Source organism: Rhyacophila brunnea, unplaced genomic scaffold (assembly GCF_057557595.1).
Source record: "Rhyacophila brunnea isolate RB1 unplaced genomic scaffold, BYU_Rbru_1.0 scaffold_18, whole genome shotgun sequence".
In the NCBI taxonomy this organism is placed as follows: domain Eukaryota; kingdom Metazoa; phylum Arthropoda; class Insecta; order Trichoptera; family Rhyacophilidae; genus Rhyacophila; species Rhyacophila brunnea.
This window is the reverse complement of record NW_028232837.1, coordinates 18,893,353-18,920,022: the sequence shown is the minus strand read 5'-3', so window position 1 is coordinate 18,920,022 and position 26,670 is coordinate 18,893,353. Positions and strand designations below refer to the sequence as shown.

Below are 26,670 nucleotides of genomic sequence, written 5' to 3'. Positions count from 1 at the left end.
ATCTTTTGTAATTTTAACATTAGATATTTGAACCCTTAATGTAAGAGAAATCCAAAAATTATGTGTAGCTCAACGTGGCATGGAAAGGGTGAATGTTGGGCATAACTTGGAAAGTCCAAGAATGAAACTAATGGACAAGGTAAAAAAGCAGATGAAATGGACAAATGTCGTACAGTGGTACCTAAGGGGCACTAAACGACCACTGAGACACCCTGGATCGACAAACTTATAAAGTTGGTAGATGTACATGGCAGTGAAGAACCAAAAACGGTAAGAGTGGGAGGAGCTAGGGGAGGCCTTCATCCAGCCGTGGATTGATCTTGGCTGATGATGGTGACTTGTTTCTAAATTTTATAATCCTCAATACTTATTAGTTACCTTCGGCGTGATTAGGCATAGTGCAGGTGACTTAATTTGAATTCGATGGATACGGGTTCGGTTTCCCCCTTGGAACCAATATTTTTTCTAATATGTGTATTTCTGAGGTGTTTGTATATTCAATAATGAATGCTACATTCTTAAATCTTGTGTTTTATTCATTGATTAAAAAAATAGTTTAATTAAAAAGATTACAATAAATTTTCATTATTTTTATAGTTTGTTACATAGTGTGGAACGCACACAATATGTTATTTAATAAATTTAATAATTGAATTAAAAATAGTTCAGTTATGAGTACGCCAACGTGACTACATATTATTACTGGGTATGTTGCATACATGTTAAAATGATCACATTCTAGATTGAATGATTGAATATCAGATTAATGAAAATGTAATCTCTATGGGGTGCCATATTTACTCACCACACAATAAGCTCATATTAAAAATAGCTACCAATGTCAAGCTAGATTTAGAAACACACGTCTACTTAACAAGGTATTAATAAAGAAAGAAAATCTCTGATGTCTTTATGATATTGAATTTGATATGTCTATACAAAATGCAAACTTACGATGGGCATTGCACTCGTAGACGATGGACAAGACACAAGGGAATTACGAATCTGACAAAATCCAATGCTAATATAGTAAAAAACCATAGCCTAAAAAGTGTATGTAAGAATTATAAAAACCTCAATAGCCTCGTGATGTAGTCGGGCCAATTGTCGGGGAACATGACTAAAAAGAATCCAACCGCAATCAGTATCATGCCAGCCAACTTCATGCCGGCAAAGTGAGCTCCGTATAGGACGACATCCAGAGCTGGAAACATAACATACAAACCATACACATAAATGGCATAATCGTCATCATTCAAGATTTAAGTTTCTATATTCGTTATGAGCGGATTATCAGAGTTTTGACTGTAACCAGAGGGGTCTCATGGATTCTTTCAATTACCACGCATGATAGTAATTCGGTACTGTGATGGCAAACGGTTATAACTGCTGTTTACACAAATTTACAGAAGAGCAAAAACAAAGTTTTGAGATCAGTCTGACAAGAGTTAGTTTATAAAGTATTTTATATCAAAATAAGCAGAATTAGCATCCCTACACAAACCTCAGAAGTTTTATTTATCTTGCATTTTAAGAAGATATATCTTTTTGCCATATCAACTTTTTTTCACATTTGGTCAGATACAGATAAATCATTTAATGCTACTTTGTAACCAATAAAGTTGCAGCTCTAATATTTTGCTACATCAAAGAATGTACAATTTGAAACTTTGTTGAGATTTTTACAAATCAAAAAAAACTAAAAAAGTTAAAAAACAGCAGTTATAACCGTTTGCCATCACAGTACCGAATTCTTCAATGTATTGATATAGTGTGGTTAATTGGAAGTCGAAACAAAATTAATTTAATCTTTAAGAATAGGTAGAGTGATTGCGCGGTATGTTAGTTAATTTTTTACCAGCGGATACAGGAACGGCGGTAATCAATCCGAGAGTAATGAAAAGATCGTAGGTGACAGCTTTTCCAAAATGACTCAAGAGGTTGAATGCTGGAAAATAAAACAATGCAGTGATTTCAAAAGCTGGAATCATCATCTAATTAATAGCAAATAAATACAATTTAAGTACGTGGATTTTTATAAATAAACTATTTATTGATAATAGGAAATTTTAAAACCGTCAGCAATTATAAACTATATAATAATAAAACCTGTGAAGTATTTCAAGTAATATTTCTGTTAATAATTATGTTGTTTCAAAAATTAGTATGCTCACATATCATTAAATATTTAATAGTTATCTAGCTGCCCAGTACCATTCCCATCGGGAGCACATGTGGTGTGGTGTGAGAGTTACTATTTATTTGCTCAGATATCGTGCATTTTTACATTCATCCATCTCCGTCATTCCGCGCAATGTGCAGCCAAACTGAATAGTCGTGAAAAAATGCTAACTGCAGCATAAGTATGTTTAACTTACTGAGCATCATACCGCTGGCTGCGAGCAAAATGGGCCAGGAGAGTTTCTCCCAGGAAAGCGTCTCCACTCCGGTGAGGTACAGCGTGATGCAGAGAGGCCACATCAGTGATGCGTTGAGCAGTCCCATTATGGTGAAGAAGAACGATATCTGGCCGTATGACGCGTCGCCGATTACTTTCCGAAATAGAACCTGAAATTTAAAAAAAATATTTGTTTTATTCAAAGGATGTTCGCTTCAACACAGGTGAATTTTTAAAAGTAGATATATCAATATTTTTTTGTTTACCAGTCTGTCTGTTTTGTTATGACTGTTATTATTATGTTACAATACCAATATTTATGAAACTTATATACATTAGAACCTCGATTATCCAGACTAATTGGGGATGAAGATGAAGACAGTCCGGATAAGGAAAAATCCGGATAATCGAAAAAAAATCATAATTGACAGGGAAAGACAAGTATATTCAGTATGAACAATTTTTATTTGTCTAGATTTACATATACATACACATAGGTATGTATAATAAATTATTTTTTATTAAAAAAATCAATTATCGATTTTTGCTTAAGGGCCCACATGCTCAGCGTAGGTCAAAATGGAGCTTTTCACGCGTTTAAACACGCGCGTTAGCATGATCTTACTCCCTACTTCAGTTATAGTTTGTCAATTTATGGCTACGGCCGTATGTTGTAGCTTAACCACTGTGAAATGCCAATAGAAATGGCGTATTTCAAAAAAATACTACCTTATTCTTAGGTCAATAATTATTATAAAACAATCATTATTCGTAGGATGTTTTACCACATTTGAATGATCAAAGACATAGCTTATAATCAGTATCTTTAGAATTATCTTCAAATGTGTTAATCGTGCCGATTTTTTGAATAATAAAATGCCTAATTCTTGTCAAATTTGGGATCACAAAGATTATAAAATATAATTTTTTATCGTAAATATGTCATTATATAATGTTAACATTAATTTTACTAATGGTTTTGTAATTGCGTTTAAAATTTAATAAAACCAAAAAATCTTCCACACACTTAAACTTCCACACAAAAACCACTTCACATGGACGTACTGAAATATGACTATATTCTAAAATATTAGAGCGAGAGGTTTAAAAGAATACTATTTTATGTAATAAAAATACTTTATGCAGTCATCAAATGTTTAAAATAAATATAAAGGATAATAAGGCTTCAAAATTATTTGAATAGATTATCTACAACGTTTAAGGAATGTCCAGGGTTATGCTCTGAAAATACCATAAAAGCTCCATTTTGACCTATGCTGAGCATGTGGGCGGTTAAATTTAGCTAGCTCTTCTTTTAGAAGCTGCCAAATCTCGAATACTCCAAAAATATTGCTTTTTCACACAATAATGGACCAGATATTGGTTGTCCAGTTGACCGTCTTTGTATGAACCACATAAAAATACACTCATCAACTTCTTTATTTCCTGATTTTTTTCATAACTTTCCGCTCTAAGCTTCCATCTTCTGACATTAAACAATTAGTAAACTTCATAATAGTTTCACTTTGTTTTTTTATATCCAAGATAGTTGACGTTCCAACACCATATTTATTAGATAGATAACGTCACCGCGTTTCAAAGCATCGATTATATCCAATTTGTCTTTTAATGATAATACGACACGTTTTCTTTTTGATGACATATCGGCAGTGGCGACCGGTGAGTTATTTTACTGGGAGTTCACTTTTTTCACCTGTTGACTGCAGTAAAAAGGCATTTGCCTTCATCAAAACTTCACCAAAAAATCAAAAAAACTATTGGTTTTTTAATTAAGTACATTTAAAAAAAATCATAAATAACTCACCATTTATTATTTGTTGTACTTCTAAAAACAGTTTTTCTTGAAAAAAAAATGGATTTTAAACTTTTACACAAACTGGTAGACACAAACAATTTGTTTTGACCGAATTATTAGTAGGTAGTACCGAAATATCTCGTATCCGGCAGTGACCGGGATTTATTGTTCATTTGTATGAGAAATCCATTCTTCTGTTTTTCATAGACACAAATTTTTCAATTACGCGTTTGTTGAAGTCAGGAATCTCTTGTATCATTTTTTTTTCGATACTGAGCATACATAATGCGTTCAATCTTGGTTGCGCGATGGTGTTTCTACTAAAACACTTAATCCGTTTGAGTGTGGAAAAACATCTTTCGCTTTCCACTGATGTCATCGGAATAGTACAAATTAAGTTTAATAGTAAAACCGTTTCCGTAAATGTGTCAATGAGATTTTTTTCGATTAAAATGTTTAATAATGCTGAGGCACCATCAGCATTATAAAAATTATCCAAGCTGTAAATAACAGACAATTCATTTTTGAATTTATTTTTATCTAAAAAGTCATACGTTTTAGTCACCAAATTAAAATCATTTGTAGGAAAAGATTTATGATAATTAATAAATTGATCAGAATAAAATAATTTGGATGCTAATAAATGATCACAAAATTGAAAACGGTCTTTTGCTTGATTAATTATTAAATCACACACTTGCTTGGATTCCACTAAACAGGGTAAATCATTCACTCGCCGACGTTTTGTCACTATAGGTTCAGTTAAGGTATCAGATGATTGGCGGATATTAACCATTGCCCGTTCGAAATCACCAACACTATTTTGGATCTTAATATTATCAATATTGCGCGATTGAAACTGTTGAAATAATATTTCACACACAGGCATTACTTTTGAAAAAAAATTTAACCAAAATATAAATAAATTATTGTTTAAGTAACCCAGTAACATTTCAGCTTGATTAATTGTGTTGTAGTCGTTGGAATTATCGTTTAATAGAACGTCTAAGCACTCCTTCAATGATTCACTATTATCATGAACAGCGCGAACTGTCCGTATATTAAAATTCCATCTAGTTTGATTGGCTGATGGAATTTTCTTCTTCACTATATTTTTCAAAATCTCCATACGTTTAGATGATCTCGAGAAAAAAGGTGGAAATGCATGTAAGTTTGCAAAAAAATTTGCCACATTTCTATTTACATTTACGCTTTTTTCTAAAACCAAGTTAAATTGGTGTGCGTAACAATGGACAAAAAATGCGTAAGGAAATGTAGACTTTATAATTGATTGTACACCTCCTAATCGTCCCGACATAACAGCAGCACCATCATAACATTGACCAACAAGTTTATTTTTGTCAATTTGTAAAATTTCTAACTCTTTCAGAATTTCTGCAGCGATATCATTGGCAGTATGTCCTTTCGGATGTATAAATTTCCAAAATCGTTCAAAAATTTCGCCATCTTTTGTATATCTTATAACAAACACAAGCTGTGTTTGTGTCGATATATCAGTTGTCTCATCTGCTTGAACAGCTACAGCTACAGCTAGCAATTTGTTGTTTAATTTCATCTTGACATACCATAAGCATTGCATCCAAAATATCGTTCTGTATGTTACATGAAATTCCTTTAAAAGCACTATTACTATCTAAATGCTCTTTCATTGACAGATCTATTTCAGAAACAAAATTCACCAACCCTTTATACACTCCTGGATTTAGCGATCCAGCTAATTCGTCATGCCCACGTAGTGCTAATTCGAATGCGCCACAGAATTTAACGCAATCAATCAATCTGGATAATATGTATCGATTTTTATCAACTTTTTCGTTAAATTCTTTGATTGATTTTCGGTACCCTGAATCCAGTTGTTGCCGTATATTCATCGTTCCTAAAGCGGCCAAATGCATACAATTTGTTAAATGTATTTGTGAAGCAGCATGTTTTTTAATTTTTATTGTCAAGTGCGCCAAATCCACTACACCTTTGATGGTCCACTCGTCACTGCCACTAAAAACAATACATGGAAAACAGAATAGTGCATTTAATTTGTCACATCCACACAGCCATGAATTTTGTTCATATTGTTTAACATTGAATGTTCTTTCGTATTTTTTAGTTTTTGAAACGCATTGTTGTTTTAATTTTAGGTTAGGAACAGGTCTGCTGCTGCTTTTAATACGAAGGCGTTCTTCAAACGTATTAGAATGTTTTTTTATGTACTCAACATCAAACGGTGCCATTTTAAAAAAAACTAATGTACACAGTAACTAAAAATATCACATTGAAAAATAATTTAACAAGCGCGCACCACCGTTTTACATTACCAATAAGCGGGAACTAATGGCAACTGGCGATGTTGATCAGCTGTTGCAGCCGGAAACCACGTCAATATTACAAGCTGCAATACTATAACTTGCCAACGCGTGACAATCTCGTCTTCGTGTTAGCAAATGTTTTATTTTATTGAATGGACAATTATTGAGAATATTACCATCAGTAATGCCATTTATCATTCAATTCGAATAAAAAATAGAACTTCCGCTTATGAGAAGCAACATATTAAGGAATGACTTACTTCAATAACATATTAAGAAAATAGGTGACCTGATTTAATGTTGCTCTTGAAAGCAGTAACTCATCAAAATTAACATTATTAAAGCATTGCACATCACAGCCGTGATATTTTACGATTTCCACCCTACCACGCATGTTAAAACCCCACAGAGCTAGTTTGGAGAGATATCATAATTGATAAACATTGTGAATTTAGTTGTCAAACTGAAAAAAACTTGAAGTTTATTTTTAAATTGTACTTCGCTTAAATTTGAGAAATATTGTCAACATGTGCGGAAATTTAATATACGTACTGTGAAACGAATTTATTTTTATAATAATATTGAATAAAAATTGTCAAACAATAATTGTTGTGTAATACGGGCTGTATGGTTTTAAGACCGAATATTCCCGACGTTCTTCGAAGTAGGCATTCGGACGTGAGCGACTTGAACCGTCGCTCGCGTAGACGACATTTCACGATGAAAAAATATGTACAAATTGGTTTTTTGCTCATTGCAAAAGCATTAATCGATATAAGATTTCCGGGCGCTTTCCGACAGACGAGCGACACGGTATATCGCTCAAATGAACAAGTCTTTAAAATAGCCGGTTAAAAACACATATTGGAATTTGTTTTTGTATATGAATTAATGACCACGGTAATTAATAGATCAGAACACTTTTAATAAATCAAATATAAATGAAATACTTATTTAAAAAAAAAATATTTTCGCATAAATTGAGTGGGTGGGTGGGTGTTCACCGCTCCACCGCTCTCATTGGAAAATCGCCACTGCATATCGGTAATATTAAAAATAAGCATTTAAATCGTGACCGATAATTTTCAAGAAATAAACGTCTAATGCAGAGGGGGGCAAACTGCGGCCCGCCGGGTATTTTTTTGCGGCCCGATATCATTAATTGTACTTCTGATAACGAATAACTTTTTTAATATATTTTTTAAAAAATATTGACAATAGATTAAAATTTGTTTAGCAATAGTACGTGATCCATTTTCAATAGATATTGATAGTGTACCAACAGAGATACAACTTCAGATTATTGATCTGCAGTGTGACACTGATTTAAGAGAATTGCATCGTCGTGAAGAAATCTCCAAATTTTACAATGCTCTTAATTCAGACAAATTCGACCAACTTAAAGATTATGCAAGAAAAATGTTCGTTATTTTTGGATCAATCTATATATGTGAACAAACATTTTCGATCATGAACCTCAATAAAATCAATCAAATATCTCCGATGCCCATTTACAAGCAGTTTTGATAATTTCTACAAAATTAACACCTGAATTTGAAAAAAATATTCAAAAATGTACAACAGTTTCATTCTTCTCATTATTTTTTTTATAATGTTTATTTTTCATGATAATAAATAGTGTATATCTAAAAATGGTATTTTACTTGCGGCCCGCCACTCATTTTGAATTCTTGAATTTGGCCCTTTAGCCAAAAACTTTGCCCTCCCCTGGTCTAATGCGTATTGAATTCGGAAGACTACTGACCTAAATTTTTTACACAGGATGCATGACTCATATTTTACACCAGATATTATTGGAACAAATGCGCCAAACAACGAACAAAAAAAATGTGCCAATCATCCTAATTTTTTTGTTTTATTTTGAACAATCCGGATAATCGAGGTTCTACTGTACTTACTGAGCGCGATGTAGAACGATACTTAGGCGTATAAATTTTAAAGATACATATTTAACTTTAAGGGGCCGATTTCGACGACCTAAGTTCAGTGAGAAAAACATATATAATTCTTATTAGAACGCCGATGTACATGTAACGTGTTTTTCTTGTTAGAACGGATGCTTAACGTTAACGGTTCTGCATCGCGTTCTGAATTGCTGGTACCAATTCAGTAAAATTTCTCAAAAGATTCCAAAGTTACAAGATAATAAATACTTCTCGAAAATAACGCAGTTGCGATAATTCATCACGGGTAGGTAAAGTGGTCAGATAGTAACAGTGGAGTGATGAGGTGAGATGCACGTAGAATTGCACGTGCCTACTGCCAGCCGTTGTTAATCGCACGGCTTCACTTGAGCTCCCAGTCATTTGTCATACTGACATACGTGTGTAAAGGCACCAATTGAATATTCACAGAAATGGCACGGTTGGGTAGAGAGGCATGCGCCTAGATCCAACTGTTGTCTATCTCATCGATTAGAAACAATTCAAATTGATTCAGTCTATTTATTCTAAATTCTATATTTATATTTTTGTATTTCACATGAACTACGTCACAGGCTATCATGAGATTTAAGCACACTGATATCGGATGAAGGTCTCCCACAGGAGACCACCTCAAAGGGCGGACCGAACCATCATCTTTCCCATAACACCACAGCCTACGTCCACTCTTCGCGGTTCTCGCAACCCTCGGCCGAGCGGAGCCCGCCTCCTAAAAATTCGAATTCGTCCACGCTCCCACCAAAACGCAGACGCAGTCTGTCGAAAACGGCCGCTCGCGCCGCCACTAGAATCCGTCGGTAAAACAGAGAAGTTTGCGACCGAGAGCGCCATGCCGCGAGATCTGACAGTTGGACGCGCGCGAAAAGCTCTCTCTTGCCTTGGACCTCGAACAGCTAGCATCTCCCGCCAAAAAGGATTTGGAACTATATCGGTTTCAATAAGATAAAGCATCAAAAGGGAGTGAGAGTGATGGTAAACCTTGTAAACTGCATATCCAGCTGCAGCAGAAGCAGCGAGGACTACTCCACCGAGAGTGGGACTGCTGGTGATCCCGTCCATGTAAGCTAGGAGTGCTATACCCGTGTCACATAAGATTACCGCCACTATCTGAAATGGAAAATGACATGACATTATCTTCAATTTAATCCCATTTTCAAATTAAAGTACAAAATATAACCATATAACAATTTTTACGCAAAGCTGAGCATATTGAGTTATGGATTTAAAACTGTATTTAACAATTATTTTGACAGCTGTCAGATTTGTTTCACACTTAATCACTAGTCACACTGTTATACACAACTTTCGCATGAACACTCTATGTTCATTAGAGGCTAAACACTACAGGAGGACCTCGACTTTCGCACATAATTGGTTCCTGAAAAGGTGTGCGAATGTTGAATGTTCGAAAGTAGAGGGAAGTAAAAAAAATTAAATTGTGTGTATTTTGAAATATTTATTTATCAAGTAAATATAAGATGTTTAAAATACATGTTTAAGTGGGGTTTGCGGGTGTTTCCCTTAAAAAGTTATCAAGAGTTAACTCTTTGCCACTCTTCTTTTTCTTATTTTAAATAAAATATTTTAAATGGTAAATCATTAACTTTACAATATTGCTTAACTGCTGGCACGAAATGTAAAGTGAACCAATCTTTTAATATTAACGCAGTAAACCCAGGCTTTTTTATTTGATTACTGTAAGCAATTCTTTATCCTTCCCTTTCAATGCTCTGGGATTTTCTCGTTGATAAATTAACATTGGCATCAATTTTAAATCACCCGCCAAGTTTCCACCAAGAAGCAATGTCAATCGGTTTTTAGAAGGTTTATGCCCTGGGGCAACTGATTCTTCCTTAGATAAGAATGTACGACTAGGCATTTTTTTCCAAAATAAACCTGTGTCATCTACATTAAATATTTGGCTAGAGGAATATTCTCCATCTTCAATAATTTTGGATAATGAGGAAATAAATTCTTTTGCAGCATCTTTATCCGCATCAGCCGATTTTCCAGTGAATTTAATATAAACCAACTGTTACTTGCTTGAAAAATCGTGTTAGAATCTTCTTTTTCTAGCCTTCCAATCTTTGTGCAAACTAAGAGCCTTCGCTTGAATAATTGAAATATTCAGAGGGACATCTTTTTGATGTTGGTCGTCGATCCATGATGACAAATATTTTTCCATTTCATCCATAACTATGCCGTGTCCTTTAGAAACAACCTTTAAAGATAATATATTTCCACAATTTTGAACGTATTCCTTAATTTTATTTTTATTTTTTAACATTGAACATATCGTAGTAGACCTGTTTGTATCATACGAACGTCCGATTGAAGCAAAAGATTCACCGCAATCAGAACGTCATGTGAAGTTTATAAGTCCTTGATTTCTTTTTGTTCGTATCAACACTGCAGTTTTTCCGTTTCTCACTCATGTTTATAAATTTTTAGGGTGAAATATTTCAAATGAAGAAAATTAGCAAAACGCACAACATAACACGCCCGCACGCGCTTCTGCGCAAGCCACCTATCCTAGCTAACTTTACTCACAAGCAAAGTGACGGGTGCGAGCAGGATTCAAGTGACGCAAGAAATGCACTTGCTTGTGAGCGAGCGAGAAGGGGATATCTTAACCCCACGGCCAGCGCGACGTTTTAAAAAAACGATTTTTTTTGAAATGTGCGAAATAGCGAATTGTGCGAAAGTCGAACGTTCGTAAGTCGAGGTCCGCCTGTATTTACCCGAAGGTTAAGGCCATTGGACCCGTTTTTTCCTGTCTTCTCAGAATCGTGGAAATGGCAAGGACGTTTAACACGAATTGACAGATAATAAACACTTTATTTATTTAAAATCTAATAAATAATATTCAAATAAAACTTTTTGTGTCATTAAAATTTTCTGATTCGCTTTACTTTTTAAAATAAATGACAAATAGTCGGTCCTGTTTTCGAAATTGGCCAAAACGACTGTCACGCCACAGTGAATTTTTGAACTTAATAATAGTTTTGCAGGTATATATTGTATGAAAGAAATGGGTAAAATAATACATTTGATTGATTAACCCACGTACTTTTTTTAATATCAGAAAAATAAATATTTTAAAGCCATTTTAGTTTGAGTATACATCAGCCAATTTTGAATGATTTTTTCTCACAAAATAATATATACTGCACAATAAAAATATTTTTTTATTATAATATAACATTCAAGTAATACTATAAATAATAATTAACAATGAAAAAATAAATAAAACCCTATAAATTCGGTACAATTAGTGACGCTATATTACCAAATTACCAAAACACGTCGTACGTTTTCATGTATTTATCCTATTTTCAGACAATTTAGAAATATAATTATTTTGCAAAATTAACAAAAAGAGACCATTTGATCGATTAATCCATATAGTTTTTCTAATTTCTCATTACTAACCTTAGTAGGCTTCTGAATTTCAAAGGGTGATGACGTCTTTTTTTTCCAAAATTTTATTTTAACTCATAGAAAAATGACCTTTACTCGCATTGCAGTAACAATCAAATTGGCAAGACCACATGACGTAGACCAGGTGTTATAATTTGTGTTGACAAATCAAACATCATAAAATACCAGTGAATGTCAAACTGAGAAAAATGTAGTTATATTATATTATTTATTATCTTTTAATACAAATGGTTGCAGCATGTGAGATATTGTAAGATAATTGAATCTTATAACCACGATGGCTACAAAGAAGTCCTAAAGGTATTCGTTCGGTGCAACATTTATAAAAAAAAATATTTTGGACTTGAGCAGTTTAGATAAAATATAGGTGGACTTTAATTATTTTGATAAATACCTACTTGGTTGGGCTTTAAGCGATTTGAAAAACTTTGCATGTACTTAATACAGTTTTTATGTACCTGGGTCGCCATGTTTTGTTATTTTCAAAGGGACGTATCCAGGAGTATGTTTATTGGCATTATCAATAGAAACAAAATGATATTATTTTCAAGGTTTATTTATTATCGATCTTAAGTGGTTTATGTCACAAATAGTAAATTTGTAGAAAATTTAAAGTAAAATACGTTTTCGAATGCTGCCATAGTAATGGCCACTGAAACATGTGTCATAATTTTCCTAATCGTCAAAATAATAATAAAATAAGTGTTTTGGGGCACAAAATCACGTATATGTTTTATGATGTATGTATTTTTCAGATGGTTTGTGGTAAAATCTTTTTTTTTCATACTGCCACAATTCAACTATTCATAATTAATTGTTTGTTAAATTTTTCATTGTGCACTTTGACTTAATAGGTAGGTGATAAAGTTTTTACCTTACTTTATTGTATTAATTTATTGTTAAGTGAGAATTAGCTGCTTTCGTTGTCAGTGTATATTTGATGAGTGCGCATCCTGACGATGTCGTAAGGCGAAACCAGGATCGCATAAAACGACTCAAATGAAATAGTACAAAACTTTTAGAATTTAATATATTTAATGCCGAGTTGAATTGAATGGAATCACCTTAGGCATTTATTAGTAATTATTTTACTCAAGTAAAACATATATTGAGGTAAGAACCTATTTCATTGAATAATAAAAACAATATTACTCTTCACATCACAAGTGACAAGATTTATATGAATTGTGTATTGCCTGAACTCGTTGATCCTAGACTAACACGGTCGATGGATATAAGAAACCCTCAATATAACAATTATCAAGTTAACAATTAATATCTATCAATATAATAATATCAATTATCAATTAATAGCTATCAATAGAAAAGAAAATAAAATTATAAAAAAAACAATTTATAATAGTTATTCTAATACATTGCATACCGTTAAACCTATACACTAATTAAGGAACCAATTATTAATTTTCTATACACTAATGTTCCGAAATCCTCCGCGGCGACCAAAACGTACTGCCGTCAAATACACGCTATTATAATAATTGTTTCTTAAATCATAATTGTTGTGTACTAAATTTAAAAAAAAACGTTCCTCGACAAATATTCATTGAATTGCTTTCTTTTATGAGTCATTTTTTTATAATTTAATAAAAACGCAATAATAACAGAAATCTTTTATGCCATCTTGTGAATGTTTTAAACTTATAATTAGTAATGTTAGCTTATGAAAATGAATAAAATTATATTTGTTTACACTTTCGTGTTTTTTAGTATTAGATTTTTTTTTGAAAAATATTTGCACTGAATTTGAACCTACAATATGATAGGTTCAAGAAAAGGTGTCACTTCACAAATTCAGCATATCAATAATATGAGGTTCTAATTTAGAGGTCTACTATTTTTATTCTTATAATTTATTCTACCGACTACAAAAATGTTTATAAAATTTGTTAGGAAAAAAATATTATTAATTCAACACTTTTAAAACCTCTGATTTCGTATCTACTATGGAGACAAATTTGATTCTTGCGAATAAACCCATATGCCTTAATTAGTGTTTAATAATTAGGACATTCTATGATGCATCTGGGTTTTAGTCAGAATAAAAACGGGCATTATGTTAAATTATAAAAGTGTTTCAATATGATAATGAATGAATCATGCGAATGAAATTATAACTTACCCTGACTCCTACAAACTGCTCATGCAATATGACCCATGAGAGTAAATAAACGCAAGAGACATTGGTTGCAAAGAGCGCCATTGCATCGGTGGCTAGGAGGATCCTCAGCGAATGCAGGTACATGTAAGTGGTCGCCACCCACAGCAGGCAGAACAAACTGCATCTTGTCAAAAAACGAGCTGAAACCAACATTAGATACAACACTCTATCGGGGGTGAATTGTTATTAGAATTCATTCTCAATTCGCATTCTTTATTTGGTATGCCCTTATGAGATATGTTTGACTTAATGGATATATACAGTAAAACCTTGTTAACACGAATTCCACGGGACCGAAAATCGAAAAAAAATCGAATTACGAAATTCGAATTAAAGGTATGGTTTTATATGAAAATAATGTTTAACGGACTTTTTTTTGTGAAAATTTTGAATTACTGCGAATTTTGAATTATCCGTGTTCTTATTAACACTTAACGGTCTGGCAACGCCACATTGGCGTCCTTTGCGAGCCGAACGTTACGATCCGGCGACGCCAACGTGGCGTTTTCACTTACTCATATCTTACTGTGAAAAATAAATATGAAATTTAATATTTGGTTGCAAGATCTATCGACAGATGGTTGAATGACATGTGCAAGAAGTAAAAGCACGATGGAAAAAAAATATTTCAGGGTTTTTACAGAGATGGCGGACGTAATACCATTCAGTATTTTTTTGTACCTATACCATTTTTTTAATTAGTTACAAGCCCGTTTCTAGGCGGGTGAATCACGAGACATAAACAAAAAAGGTAATAAACACTCAATGTTATATTCCAGTGTCGTCACTTCAACTTCGAAATTTAATTGTCGACCCTTTTCAGTGGTAGTCAACCATTTATGAACCTGCATTCTTTTTTTAAAAAATGAACGCGATTTTTAGCTATGAAATTGCGTGCTATTTGATATTTTGTCTTTAATGGTTTACTACCCATGAAACGTCCACCATGCTTCATCATCCATGATAGAAATTTTAACTTGGAAATGAGAACAGTTATAAATGTGAACTTGTATCGCGTTGTCATTTTTGTTCGCTTTTTTCGGGAGATTATTGCTTGTGTAACTGCATAAATAATAGCTATTATTATTTATATTTGTTGCACTGATTTCATTGAAAAAATAATTAATCTAAGTATATTTTAGCTACGATATATATTTTTTATTAGTTTTATCTCCAAAAAAACTTTTTAAAATGGAAGACCAATCGTTTTTAGAGGAAAACTATGCGGATTGTATGTCAGATATTCCCAGTGACTGTGAAGATATCGGAGATTTTAGTGATATTCAAACAGACTCATTTGCTCCTTTGAGAACACGCCCACGTACAAAATATTTCGCGAGTGATTCTGAGGATTCAGAAACTGAGGCCGATAATGATGGAACGATGATGATCCGCCGAGAGAGAACAAGCCATTTGAAGGATTATCAGGAGTAACATTTGACACTGATAATTTAAGTCCTGAAGCTAAATCTAAAAAATGAGTGGACATAACCATGTCGGAGTTAAAAAGTGGTTCGGGTTGGTGATAATAATGGGCATTGTCAGCAAAGCGACTCAGTCTTATTGGTCGACAAATCCACTTATAGAGACTCCCATATTTTCGAACACTATGCCACGTAAGCGGTTTTTCAAATATTGCGTTATTTACATTTCACTAATAATGAAAAATGAAATTTCACGATTTTTTGTTGAACATAAAGTTTGGATCGAGGATATACAGACATCTGAATCAATTGATGTTGCGGAAACGCATGCACCTTCTACATCTTCTGATACAGATTCAACCCATAAAACCAGTTCACCTACTTCATTACAAAGACTCTCTGGCAGTATAAAACAACATCAAATATCTCCGCAATTTTCAGTCACAATCAAATATTTCCGGGGATTTACGTAACTAATAAACGTTTAAGAAGAAAGTGTGAAGTGTGTTCCTCACATAAACTTCGAAAAGAACCTATTTATATGTCCAAAGAGTGTAAAGTACCTCTACATCTACATATTGGTAACTGCTTTGCTTCGTATCATTTAAAAAAGTGTATTAGTTGTTAGTTCATTTTACATTCATAGTTTTATAAACTATTTCAAATAATTTCAGTTTTAGTGTTTAATTTGTTTTAAATCTACTCGTACACTATATTATTATGTGCCAATAATTATTTCGTGCCTAGCCAGTTATCTAAAGGTATTATCCATAAGATTGAGTGTTGATTCAAATATTTTTGTGGAATGTTACAATTTATTGCTCATAGATTTTGTTATATGATTTTTTTACGCACGCCTCTGCGATTGTCTCGATTCTTACAAAAATACCAAATTGTAATAAGCGGTGGGAATGTATATGCGTGCATTTTATTTAATTGAATTTACTTGAAAATATGCACGCCACTGCACTGCCTCTATCGGCTAGGCCTCAGCCATAAAACTCATAAAACCAATAAATCAGTAATAAGTGTTCGTTCGGGAATGAATGTGCATTTATTTTTAAACACTTCACAGTTTGTGTGAAGTCTTTGTTATTTTATTATATTTGATAATCAGAGATATGAGTAGCTAGCGCTAAAAATGAATTGATACATATTCTATAGCGGTGTAAAACATTTTGTATTTGAATATTTTATTACATTTTTTAATTAAAAAATAATATATTGTGATTGCTTTATATCAATAGGCTGTTTCCTTTACATTATATTTAACAAATTGAACTAATCTAATAACATATAATAAACAATTTACGAAAATTTACAAATTATATACTTTACCTTTATGGAACATGGGCCAGAGGTTGACAAGTATTGAATAAATGACACAATTTGATGCATTGATATATTTTAAGTATTTTCTGAAAATTTTATTGAAATATATCGATAGGTTCAAAAGTTATATCATTTTTAACTTCGCGATCGAAATTTGTTGATTTTCATTTAAAAATACCGGATATTAGTGTAGGTACGTTGCGAAAATTCGCGGACCGTATAGTGTTAATGAGGTTTTACTGTACAATGATCAATCATTTTATCACTTGAAGAAGTTATTTCCTTATAAGACAATGAATAATCATCTTATGAGGGATCTTAAAAATAATTTCTAAAGTAAATGAGGGGTTGCGGATTAAAGGAGTACAAGTGACAAGTAGAAAATGAGTCAAGCAATTATTACACTACCACATACCTATTTATGAATAAAATATGTATTAAACATGTCTTAAAAATGGATTACACTCATTAGCAACATATTATTATTATCTAATTTGAACATACATAATTTTGAAAACACTTCTGAGAAAATATATAAGCAATAGAAAAAATCTTTTTTTTGAAGAGATTTCTATTGGTTATATATTTTCTCAGAAGTGTTTTCAAAATTACGTATGTTCAATAAAAGGAATGTTACACTCTTTAAATTTGTGAATTATTTGTTGAACAAAAACAATAGTTAATTATATCGTTATTCCTGACTTGTAATGTACTTCTTCAAACACTGACAAATGTTTAGAAATCACATAACCCACCATAAGACTAGCAAATAGGGAGAGTTGGAGAAAGCTGTTCTACAATTCTGTAGTACCTATTCCAGAATGATCACGATCCTCAATCATGCGGGTGACGACGAAGAAGAAGATTTAACTTTTAAGTATCAACTAAAGATACTCAACTTGGTTATCAATTGCATTTGAATCCTGTTAATCCTCTGCCTGTCAATTGTTAAATTATTTATTCTAATAATGGAAAAAATTACCTGCAGTGAAACCCTTCTCTCTGAAATTCCTGATGATTTCTGCGACGATTTCACTCGGGGAGTCACATCTGCTTCTTATCATTCTCCCGATGACATAGATTGGGAAAAAGAGAATCGTAAAGTTCGTACAAAACCATGTCGTAAAGAAGGGAGCATTGTACGGATTCTGGAAACAACACAGCAGGTAAAAGATTAACTCAATCAGATAACTAAAAATGCATCACTCAAAGAATTTGCACTATAAATACATGTAGCCTTATACATTATTTCTGTTATGACATTTGAAATTATTTAGCAAGCGTGTGAAGCGTGGGTTAGTTGGTAATTTTTTTTTAGATAAGTACTAATTATTAATTAAAACCCATTGAGACAAGCTAGATTTTTTAGGATCACTTAAAAAGGCAAACTGATTACTAAAATTGATATAACTCATTTATTATTAATTTGATTTAAATAAATCCTTTAAATATTTGTAGATATTGAATTCTTCTATTATTTGTTTATATTTTAAGTTAACTTTATATATCAGTAGAATCAAGAAAACATGTCAAATATAGTATATTGTGTTTTTTAACCATTTTTTATACAAAATGACAAAGGTAAAAAGTCCACGATAGAACTACTGAATGATAAAAGAAAAATATACTAAACCGGAGCTAAATATAATATTCTTCAAGATATTTAGAAGATGGAGGGCCATTTTATGCTTTTTACTCTCTCATACACATCATACCTACTGAACTGATCATTATTTTGATGAATTTAAAAAAAAAAAGATTTTATTAATCAAATAACTCTTAAAAAATATATAGGTCTCTATATAACGTCGTAAAAGATTGGTTTGTCGAATATCCGTTTTTTTCGAAATCGACCTTTTAATGCAGAATGATTTTTTGTATCTAAATGGACCAGAAATATCCCTTTCTTTAAATTGCTTTGTAATGAATACAGCATTCATTAAAAACAACAATTTAAATACCTCCATGTATTTAAATATAGGATAATGAAATTTGTTTTTCGTCTCCTGAACATTTGACATTTGGTCTATTTGGAAAACCAATCCTACAGCGACGATAAGTAACACCATAAAATGATAGCTATACTTATTAATAAATATTTTCAACTTAAAAAAAATCAAAATATGATTAAAAATGTTTGATTGTCACCATGTCCTACACCCTTTAACAGCGTTGGCGCTGATTGTCTCCAATGGGTTAAAACACATTAAAATGTAAATTGTAAATTATCAGAGAGGTTTATTAAATTTTATCTTTCATATTTTGAAGCTAGATGCATCCAGTAAATCCTCGCTAGTATAGTACCCGTTAATAGCATCAAAATTGTTAATTAGAATCGGTAGTAAGTATATTGTAACGATAAACATTTCGTAAAATTCTGTAAAGGATGAGAGAAAGGTACTCACATGATGTAGACTATGGGAACTGCTGCTGTATACGGATTGATTTTTGTTTTCCGTTATGCCTAAACTTCTCGATGTTATTAATCGTAAATATAAATACTTTATACAGTGAGTCGACCCCACCCACGACGCCGTTAGCAACACTGTCACACATATTCCAAAGTACATCTGAAAGTTTGACATCAAAAAGATCAATCAAAATAAGACACAATATCAGTGGCGCACCCAGGATATAATATTGGGGGGGGCCCAAGGAGGAGAATGTAAATTAGTCCCATAGGCTCTTTTTCTTCTTCACAGACTAATTTCTCGTTTATCGGTCTTTTGTCTATTGCACTCGGTGTACCTACACCATGGTCCTAACATCCTGAAACGGGCCCTCAGGCTAGGATATTTGGCGGCCCCCCTACCTACCGCTAAGATTAAAGTCAGTGTGAAACACTAAATTAACATTTTCCCAATTGTGTTTTAGTTCAAATTAAGGGTACTTATACGGTGAATTATTGGCGGTTTTTTTATACATCTACTTCAATAATGGAGCTGTCGAGTATCGACACATAATAAACAGAAAATATATTGCACAATTATATAAGTAATTGAAAATGGTCATGGCCATGAAGAATAATAGTGCCGCAGGCGACTTTTTTTACTATTAAAGTTAATTTATGATGTGTGTTTATCTCACTTATCTGGTCAAACCGACACGCCGGGCCCCCCATAACCCGGGCCTCCAGGCTAGAGCCTTGTCAGCCCTCCCAAGCTATGACCTACACCATTACGGAATTCGGGTGGAATCCGGGTGGTTTTTTGACAGTTCCATTAGGGGTTGGGTTTCTAAAAAAACCCGACATTTGTATTTCGAAATTTTGTGTTAGAAATTAAAATCTATTTGTCTAAGCCCAAAGGTATAGTTTATTGGCTTTCAATTACAATGTTTAAAACGGGGGTTTGTTAAAGTTTGGTAAAAGTTTAAATGTTTTAAAATGGGGGTGCCAGGGCCCCTTGCCCCTCCCCCCCTGGGTGCGCCACTGACTGTTGGTCACTAAAGACTAAAATTTTTGGGGAGGTGAGCCTTGAATTTTTATTTTCTAATTTCGGGGGCCCGTGGTATGAAAAAGTTTGAGAAGCACTGGTCTAGACTCAAGAGCTACAATATGTATGCCAAATTCCACCGAAAAAAATGTTTTTTTGATTTACACCACCGCCGACTGTGGTGGTTTTAGTCGTTCTTTTCGCCGAATTTTTATTGTCGATTTTTTAATATTGAGGTTCCAAAATATTAATTGACAATGGACAAAAAAAAGTATTATTGTATTTAACTTATACACAAACCTCTTCAACACAATACAGCCTAATTTCTCGTTTATCGGTCTTTTGTCTATTGTACTCGGTGTACACCAGTCCGGAATTCGAGTGGACACCGAGAATTTTTTGACAGTTCCATTAGGAATTGGGTTTCTAAACAACCCCGACATTTTCGAAATTTTTGTGTTAGAAATTAAAATCTAAGAAATTTTTCTATAAATGTGCTGGTGAATTACATTCTGATAATTTTTATTTTGGGGGGTGCCAGGGCCCCCTGGCCCACCCCCTGGGTGCGCCACTGCACAATATAATACTAATTATTCTACATTGCTTGCTTTTTATTAACCTTATAAAAAAATGTGTTTGCTTGATAAAAAATTCTAGGTGGGTATATTGTTTCCACTTTAAAAAATAATGGAAGTTTCACTGTAAAAATATGTGTCTGCAACACCCCTCTTGATCATAAAAGTGCTATAGATCAAAAACAAGTTAGGATCCCCCTGATCTAATTTATGAAAGAAATATTGTATAAAGCATGTCCAACTTCAAGTAGGCTGTGATCTACTATACAGTATCAAAACTCGCAGTGACATACCACACTCTTCCACTGCTATTCTTCATTTTAAACAATACTTGTCATTCACCATCACAAAGAAACGAAAGCTGAATTTCCCATTCATCATGAAAATTAGTTTAAAATTTTGATTTTTCTTTGAGCATTATCGTCAAATCTGTCCAAAGAATTTACTGCGTTACAGTAAGAGTAAACTACGGGCCGTGAATGATGCAATACAAATCAAATGACGAGACAAGGTCCCATGGGCTTTCTCATGGTTAATTAGAATCTCTCCAAAATCTCAATGGAATTATATTTATACTAATTGAATGTACGAGGGTTGTCGGTAAAATAAGGTCTCCAAGGCGCTGGCGTTGTGAGGAACGCTTTAACTCAAGATCCGGTAACACAGGCGTGTAGCTTTGTTCTCCGCCTACAAATCCCCACCACTCCGAGCTGTTTACGATGCTTAGTCTTGGTTTGGTAGTCGTTCGCGATGGAGCTTTCACTGGCCGCTACCGCCGGGGGTGAGTTCCGTTCTGTTGTTCGTTTTTGTGTGCTAAGGACACTACGCCTATAGAAATTTATCGACAGTTATGTGAAGTGTATGGACATCAAAAACATGTGAAAATGGTGCAGAGTTTAAAAATGGACGTACAGACGTCCATGACGAACAGCGTGCCGGACGGCCATCGGTTTCGGACGAAACGATTGCAAGAGTGAAGAGGGTAATGCTTGAAGATCGACAGGTGAGGATTCGGGAGCTGTGCAAATTGATCCCTGATGTCAGTAAGACTACTATTGATAAGATCCTCACTCACGACCTCATCAACCAATTTGGATGGGATAACGTCGGACCTAGCACCAAGTGATTATTACCTCTTTCCTGCGTTGAAGTCACACCTGGGTGGGACAAATTTGTTGACAAACAAAAGAGTTGAAAGAAGAGGTTGTACGCTACCTGCACGCCGCGGCGGGAGAGTTCTATGGCACGGGTATACGAAAAATGCTACACTGCATGCAAAAATGCATCAATCGCAACGGGTATTATGTAGAAACATAGTAGAAAGTCCAGGCTTTCCAACAATGTATAATTAATTGCAAATAAACATATTTTTCTTTCTGAAAAAAAATTGTAGACCTTATTTTACCACCACCCTTGTATACACATTTTACATTTTTGAGACTCAATTTCTATGGTGTGATTGACCAAAATTCATCCTGCGATCGACGCGTTGGACATACTTGATATACAGTCGAGTATTTTAATTAATACATACAATATCTCTCTATCATAACACCATTAATGTGATCAAAAAGATTTCTGTGGGGATCTTTCAAAAACTAAACTACACACATTATTTTATGTAACAACCAGGGTTTGCAATACTAGAATGGAAATTGCTTGAATTCTAATAGTTAACTTTGTAATGTTATAATTAACTGAGGAGACTTGCATACCCACCGTTTCTAGTGTATAGTAATAGTCAGGGGATAAGTGGACTTTTTAATGTCATTATGCAAATACAAGCTCTTAGTTCATTTTGATATATTGAATATATTATGATTTTATTAAAAATAAATGGGTTATAATATAACAATAATTATTATTGATTTTTCTTTGTATTTCACAATAAACCAACGGCAGTGAAATAATATATTTACCTTTTGGGCGAGTTCCGAACAGCATGATTTTCTACACATTTGAAATTGATACACAATTCCTCCATTAGCAGACTGCTCCGGGACATCGGTTTGACATTCGCTCGCATCATGTTGGCTGCTTGCAACTTTAATTCAAAATAATATCGGTTTTAATCTCATGTGCCAACATGGTGAAGGAATTTCCTACGTGAGTATCCCTAATTTGGCATTTTGTATCTGGCATTACTTTCCTTTTAGAAAACTTGTCGCATACTTCTGTGACCGTTTAATTCATATTTAACATATTTCTAAATGGCTAAGACTACAATGTCTATGTTTCGATTTAATACCCCTATCTCCCATAACATACATTCCATCCTCCTGTGAAATCCTTTTTATTCAATACATAGTATGTTATATAAAAAACCACATGGTGTACATTTGTAAAATAGACTAATATACTACTAACAAATATTACCAGGTGGCAGCACTTGTCAAAGTTTTCATAAATCTTCTCCCTGTCACCCTCTCTCTTATAATATATTTATGTCTATGTCCCGTCTTACTGCATGTGTTCTGGTGTTTCAGACTCAATTAATAAATTTGTCTGTGAGCTGCTACATCAGCCTGGCGGAGTCTTTGTAGAGTCTTCTAACTTTGCCAAGCTTGCCATCACTGTACTCGTTCATTTGTCAAACGGCAACGCTAAGCTGATGGTTCTTCCTCATCCATGTTTTTTTTATTGATTGTGTATGTTGCCTATCTGTCAAACTATTGAGTAAGTATCATTTTTTTTTTCACAACCCGATTAAAATAAACGACTCCTCTATGTTTTCAAATTTAGAATTTGCATTTATACATGTATGTTTAACAGTGACGTCCCGTGGGAGTAGGCAGATTGAGCGTTGCATGGGGGCAGCAGTTACCCGAAAGGCGGCAAATCGAGAAGAATCATTTGGTATATATTGAAAAATGTCTGCCTAAACTTTGTAATAACGAATATATCTTTCCATTAAAAAAATCAGCTCACCAGTTGGAAACAAAATGTATTAATTCATAAAAGGTTCAACAGGACTGTTTTTTTTTGTCAGGTTTTCGATGTCTAGTTTATTCTGTTTATTTAGATTTTGGTCTGTATCAAAGCGTCGCGTCGTCATTATATCGATTATCGATTTAGTAATACCTAAACCTTTGCGATCTCAGACTAAAAATATAATTATAAATGTTGCCAAGTTTTGTGAAGAAGAATTAATTCCTCAAGACGGAGCAAATTAATGTATCGCAAAATTGACATGTAAAAAGCCACTAAGTATATTAACAGTGTCAAAAAAATCCCTAGTTTTGGAGAAAACATATTTATAAATTTAATTTTGTATGTTTTAGTGGTAAGTACGTATATATTTTGTTAGTAACGTATCCATACAACACCTTTCTTAGATATTGGAGTCATGAAAGGATGATAAAAAATATTGTATAGGAAATGGGACGGCATTTTGATGCTGCATTTTGTCTAGGGACGTCACTGATGTTTAATACATTTCACTCTTACACATTTTCATGTTTTCTTCTGTGAAGTTGCAAATAATTATTACCAACACCCCCACCCTTTTGGTTCAGCAATGTCGATATAATCTATTTAGCTCACTCCACTTTTCTGTGCTTAATTATAATTTTTTATGTTTTATATTCAATTCAATTTATTTATTTTGCATATTGTGGACATTACAAATTATAAGTTTAAGACGTTCACAACATGACATGAAACATTATTATAAAGAAAAAAGAAAAAGAAAACTAATAAAAGGGATAAAAATGAAAATATAATAATTACAAGATAAAAAGAGCTTTTTATATACAACGTTTTTAAATTTTCTGTTGAATCATATAAACTTGACTTGACTAGCGTAAACGATCAAAAAAATTTGTACTTGATAGAAATACTGAATACTTAATGAAATGTCATTTAATATTGATTTCCATAGTAACGCACGTATATATTATTTAATAATTTAGTTGCTAGGACCCCCTAGCAACAATTATGGTATCGAAATAACTTTTCATACAAAACAGAATTAACTAAAAATGAATTCAATTCTACTTAAAGATGGCTAAAAGTATTAAAAAAAATGCATTGGCATCGTGTTCTGATATATTCTAAAAGTTTCAAATGTCTAGCTAGTCGGGAATTTAGTTAAAAATCGATTGCAAGATTTGTACCGGACAAACAACCACCGGACAAATAAGAATATGACCCAAGAAAAACGTTGTAAAAAGAGAACATAATATCAACATACAAACGCAGTGAAAATACAATTATACATCTATAATAGTTCAAAGAAGTACACCGAGTTTGCTAAGGAGACCCTATTTTAAGAATTTATAAAATAGCGTCCACCTAAACTTACCTCACGCAAGTGTAATATATCAACACCCGAAGCAATTTGAATATCACTGTTTTCATTAATAAATATTTTCCATAGAATTGTGAGAATGTCGAGAAATTATTGTAATTAGTAAAATTCGCATGGTAATTAAATAAATAAATTTGAAAATATCTACTTCCACAAATTATGTTTTTGTGAAATTTATAAGCATAAAACACCGATTAAAAAAAACTTTTAAATCACAGTTTGAAAAATAGCATTCGAATCATGGTCATATTGGATATTATCTATCTTTTCTTATTAGTGACAGTTAAATCTAATTAGAGCGAACTTTAAAAAATAGAAGTCATAAACAAGGTTCAAAACGTCAGAGAAAAGATATTTACCAGAGTCTGCATGATGGATTTGTGCAATGTTAGCAAATGGTCCGTTAATTCTGCCATCTGAATCGCTAGTAACCACGACAGACGGAGCTCTTACGCGTTTTGGATTAAATATAGTTGGTATTTCTCCATCTCGAATCATGTTCACTTAAATGTATGTAATATAAACAGAGAAGTAAATAGTAACATTATTCGAAACCAAATAAATTGTCGCGAATATCCTCTATATAAGATTAAAACAAGAAATTATACATCTTAGAAATGTCATCAGTATCCCATAATCATGACATTTCAACGCGAAATAAATGTATCATAAGAAGTGCACCTTATCAGATTGAGCATTGCGGATATTCAATATTGAAAGTTGAATAGAATATTAATCAAGTCAACTGATAAAATACCAGCAGAGCTGTCACTTGAGATGTAATGTGACATAGACAAGGACAAGATAGGTAGATGATTGTCGATGAGGTCTAGTAAATCTAAAGTCTACATAAATTTAATTAATTGAAGTCAAAACCGTTATTGACAATAACAATTCTTTCGTTCAAGATTGTAATCTCTGATTTTAACCTACGATAAAGTTAACTTTTATTGATTAGACGTAGGAATAAAGAAAATATTTTAAAGTTTGCTTATAATGATTTTTTCCTTGTGGCAATACATATTTTTTATTTTCTTTTATTTTGTTAAAGTGGAATAAGTACTATAAAAAAATTGCGTTTATTAAATAAAAACAACAATACATATTTTTTATTCCATAAACAGAAAATATTTATATTATTATACACAATCCGAATTAATCTTGAAATTAAATTAAATTTTGAAATGCGGGTTAAAAAAAATGTACAATAATAATTATTAATCAAAATTATTTTGGAAGTGTCTTGAAAAATGTTGCCGACATTGGCCACGCCCCTTTCAATAATCAAGACGCTGTGTTGCAAGATGAAACTAATTTTATACATTCCCGCTTTGATCGTAAACGTGATTTTTCGAAAATAATTCATTCATTATCTACTATGGCTTGGATAAGCAGGGTAATTAACTTGATAGAAGGTGAATTTTTTTAAAAATTATTTTTTTTACTAATGTTTATGTCAAAAGTAATGTGGATA

At 32.9% G+C, this 26,670-nt stretch overlaps 1 protein-coding gene across 2 annotated transcripts in view; it reads right to left on the bottom strand.

The window, feature by feature from the left end:
• LOC147073281 (solute carrier family 35 member F3) overlaps window positions 1–25,977 on the bottom strand; it is a 29,490-nt gene extending 3,513 nt beyond the window's left edge. For both annotated transcript variants that reach the window (XM_085945272.1, XM_085945273.1), the window contains exons 1-9: window positions 25,556–25,977; window positions 22,807–22,931; window positions 19,284–19,448; window positions 17,861–18,026; window positions 14,084–14,262; window positions 9,481–9,609; window positions 2,379–2,568; window positions 1,859–1,948; window positions 1,075–1,204 (exon numbers count right to left, since the gene is read on the bottom strand). In XM_085945272.1, the coding sequence (XP_085801398.1) occupies window positions 1,075–1,204; window positions 1,859–1,948; window positions 2,379–2,568; window positions 9,481–9,609; window positions 14,084–14,262; window positions 17,861–18,026; window positions 19,284–19,448; window positions 22,807–22,931; window positions 25,556–25,694 (1,313 nt within the window). In that variant the 5' untranslated portion in view covers window positions 25,695–25,977. The remainder of the gene's footprint in view (window positions 1–1,074; window positions 1,205–1,858; window positions 1,949–2,378; window positions 2,569–9,480; window positions 9,610–14,083; window positions 14,263–17,860; window positions 18,027–19,283; window positions 19,449–22,806; window positions 22,932–25,555) is intronic.
• Window positions 25,978–26,670: the final 693 nt, after the last annotated feature.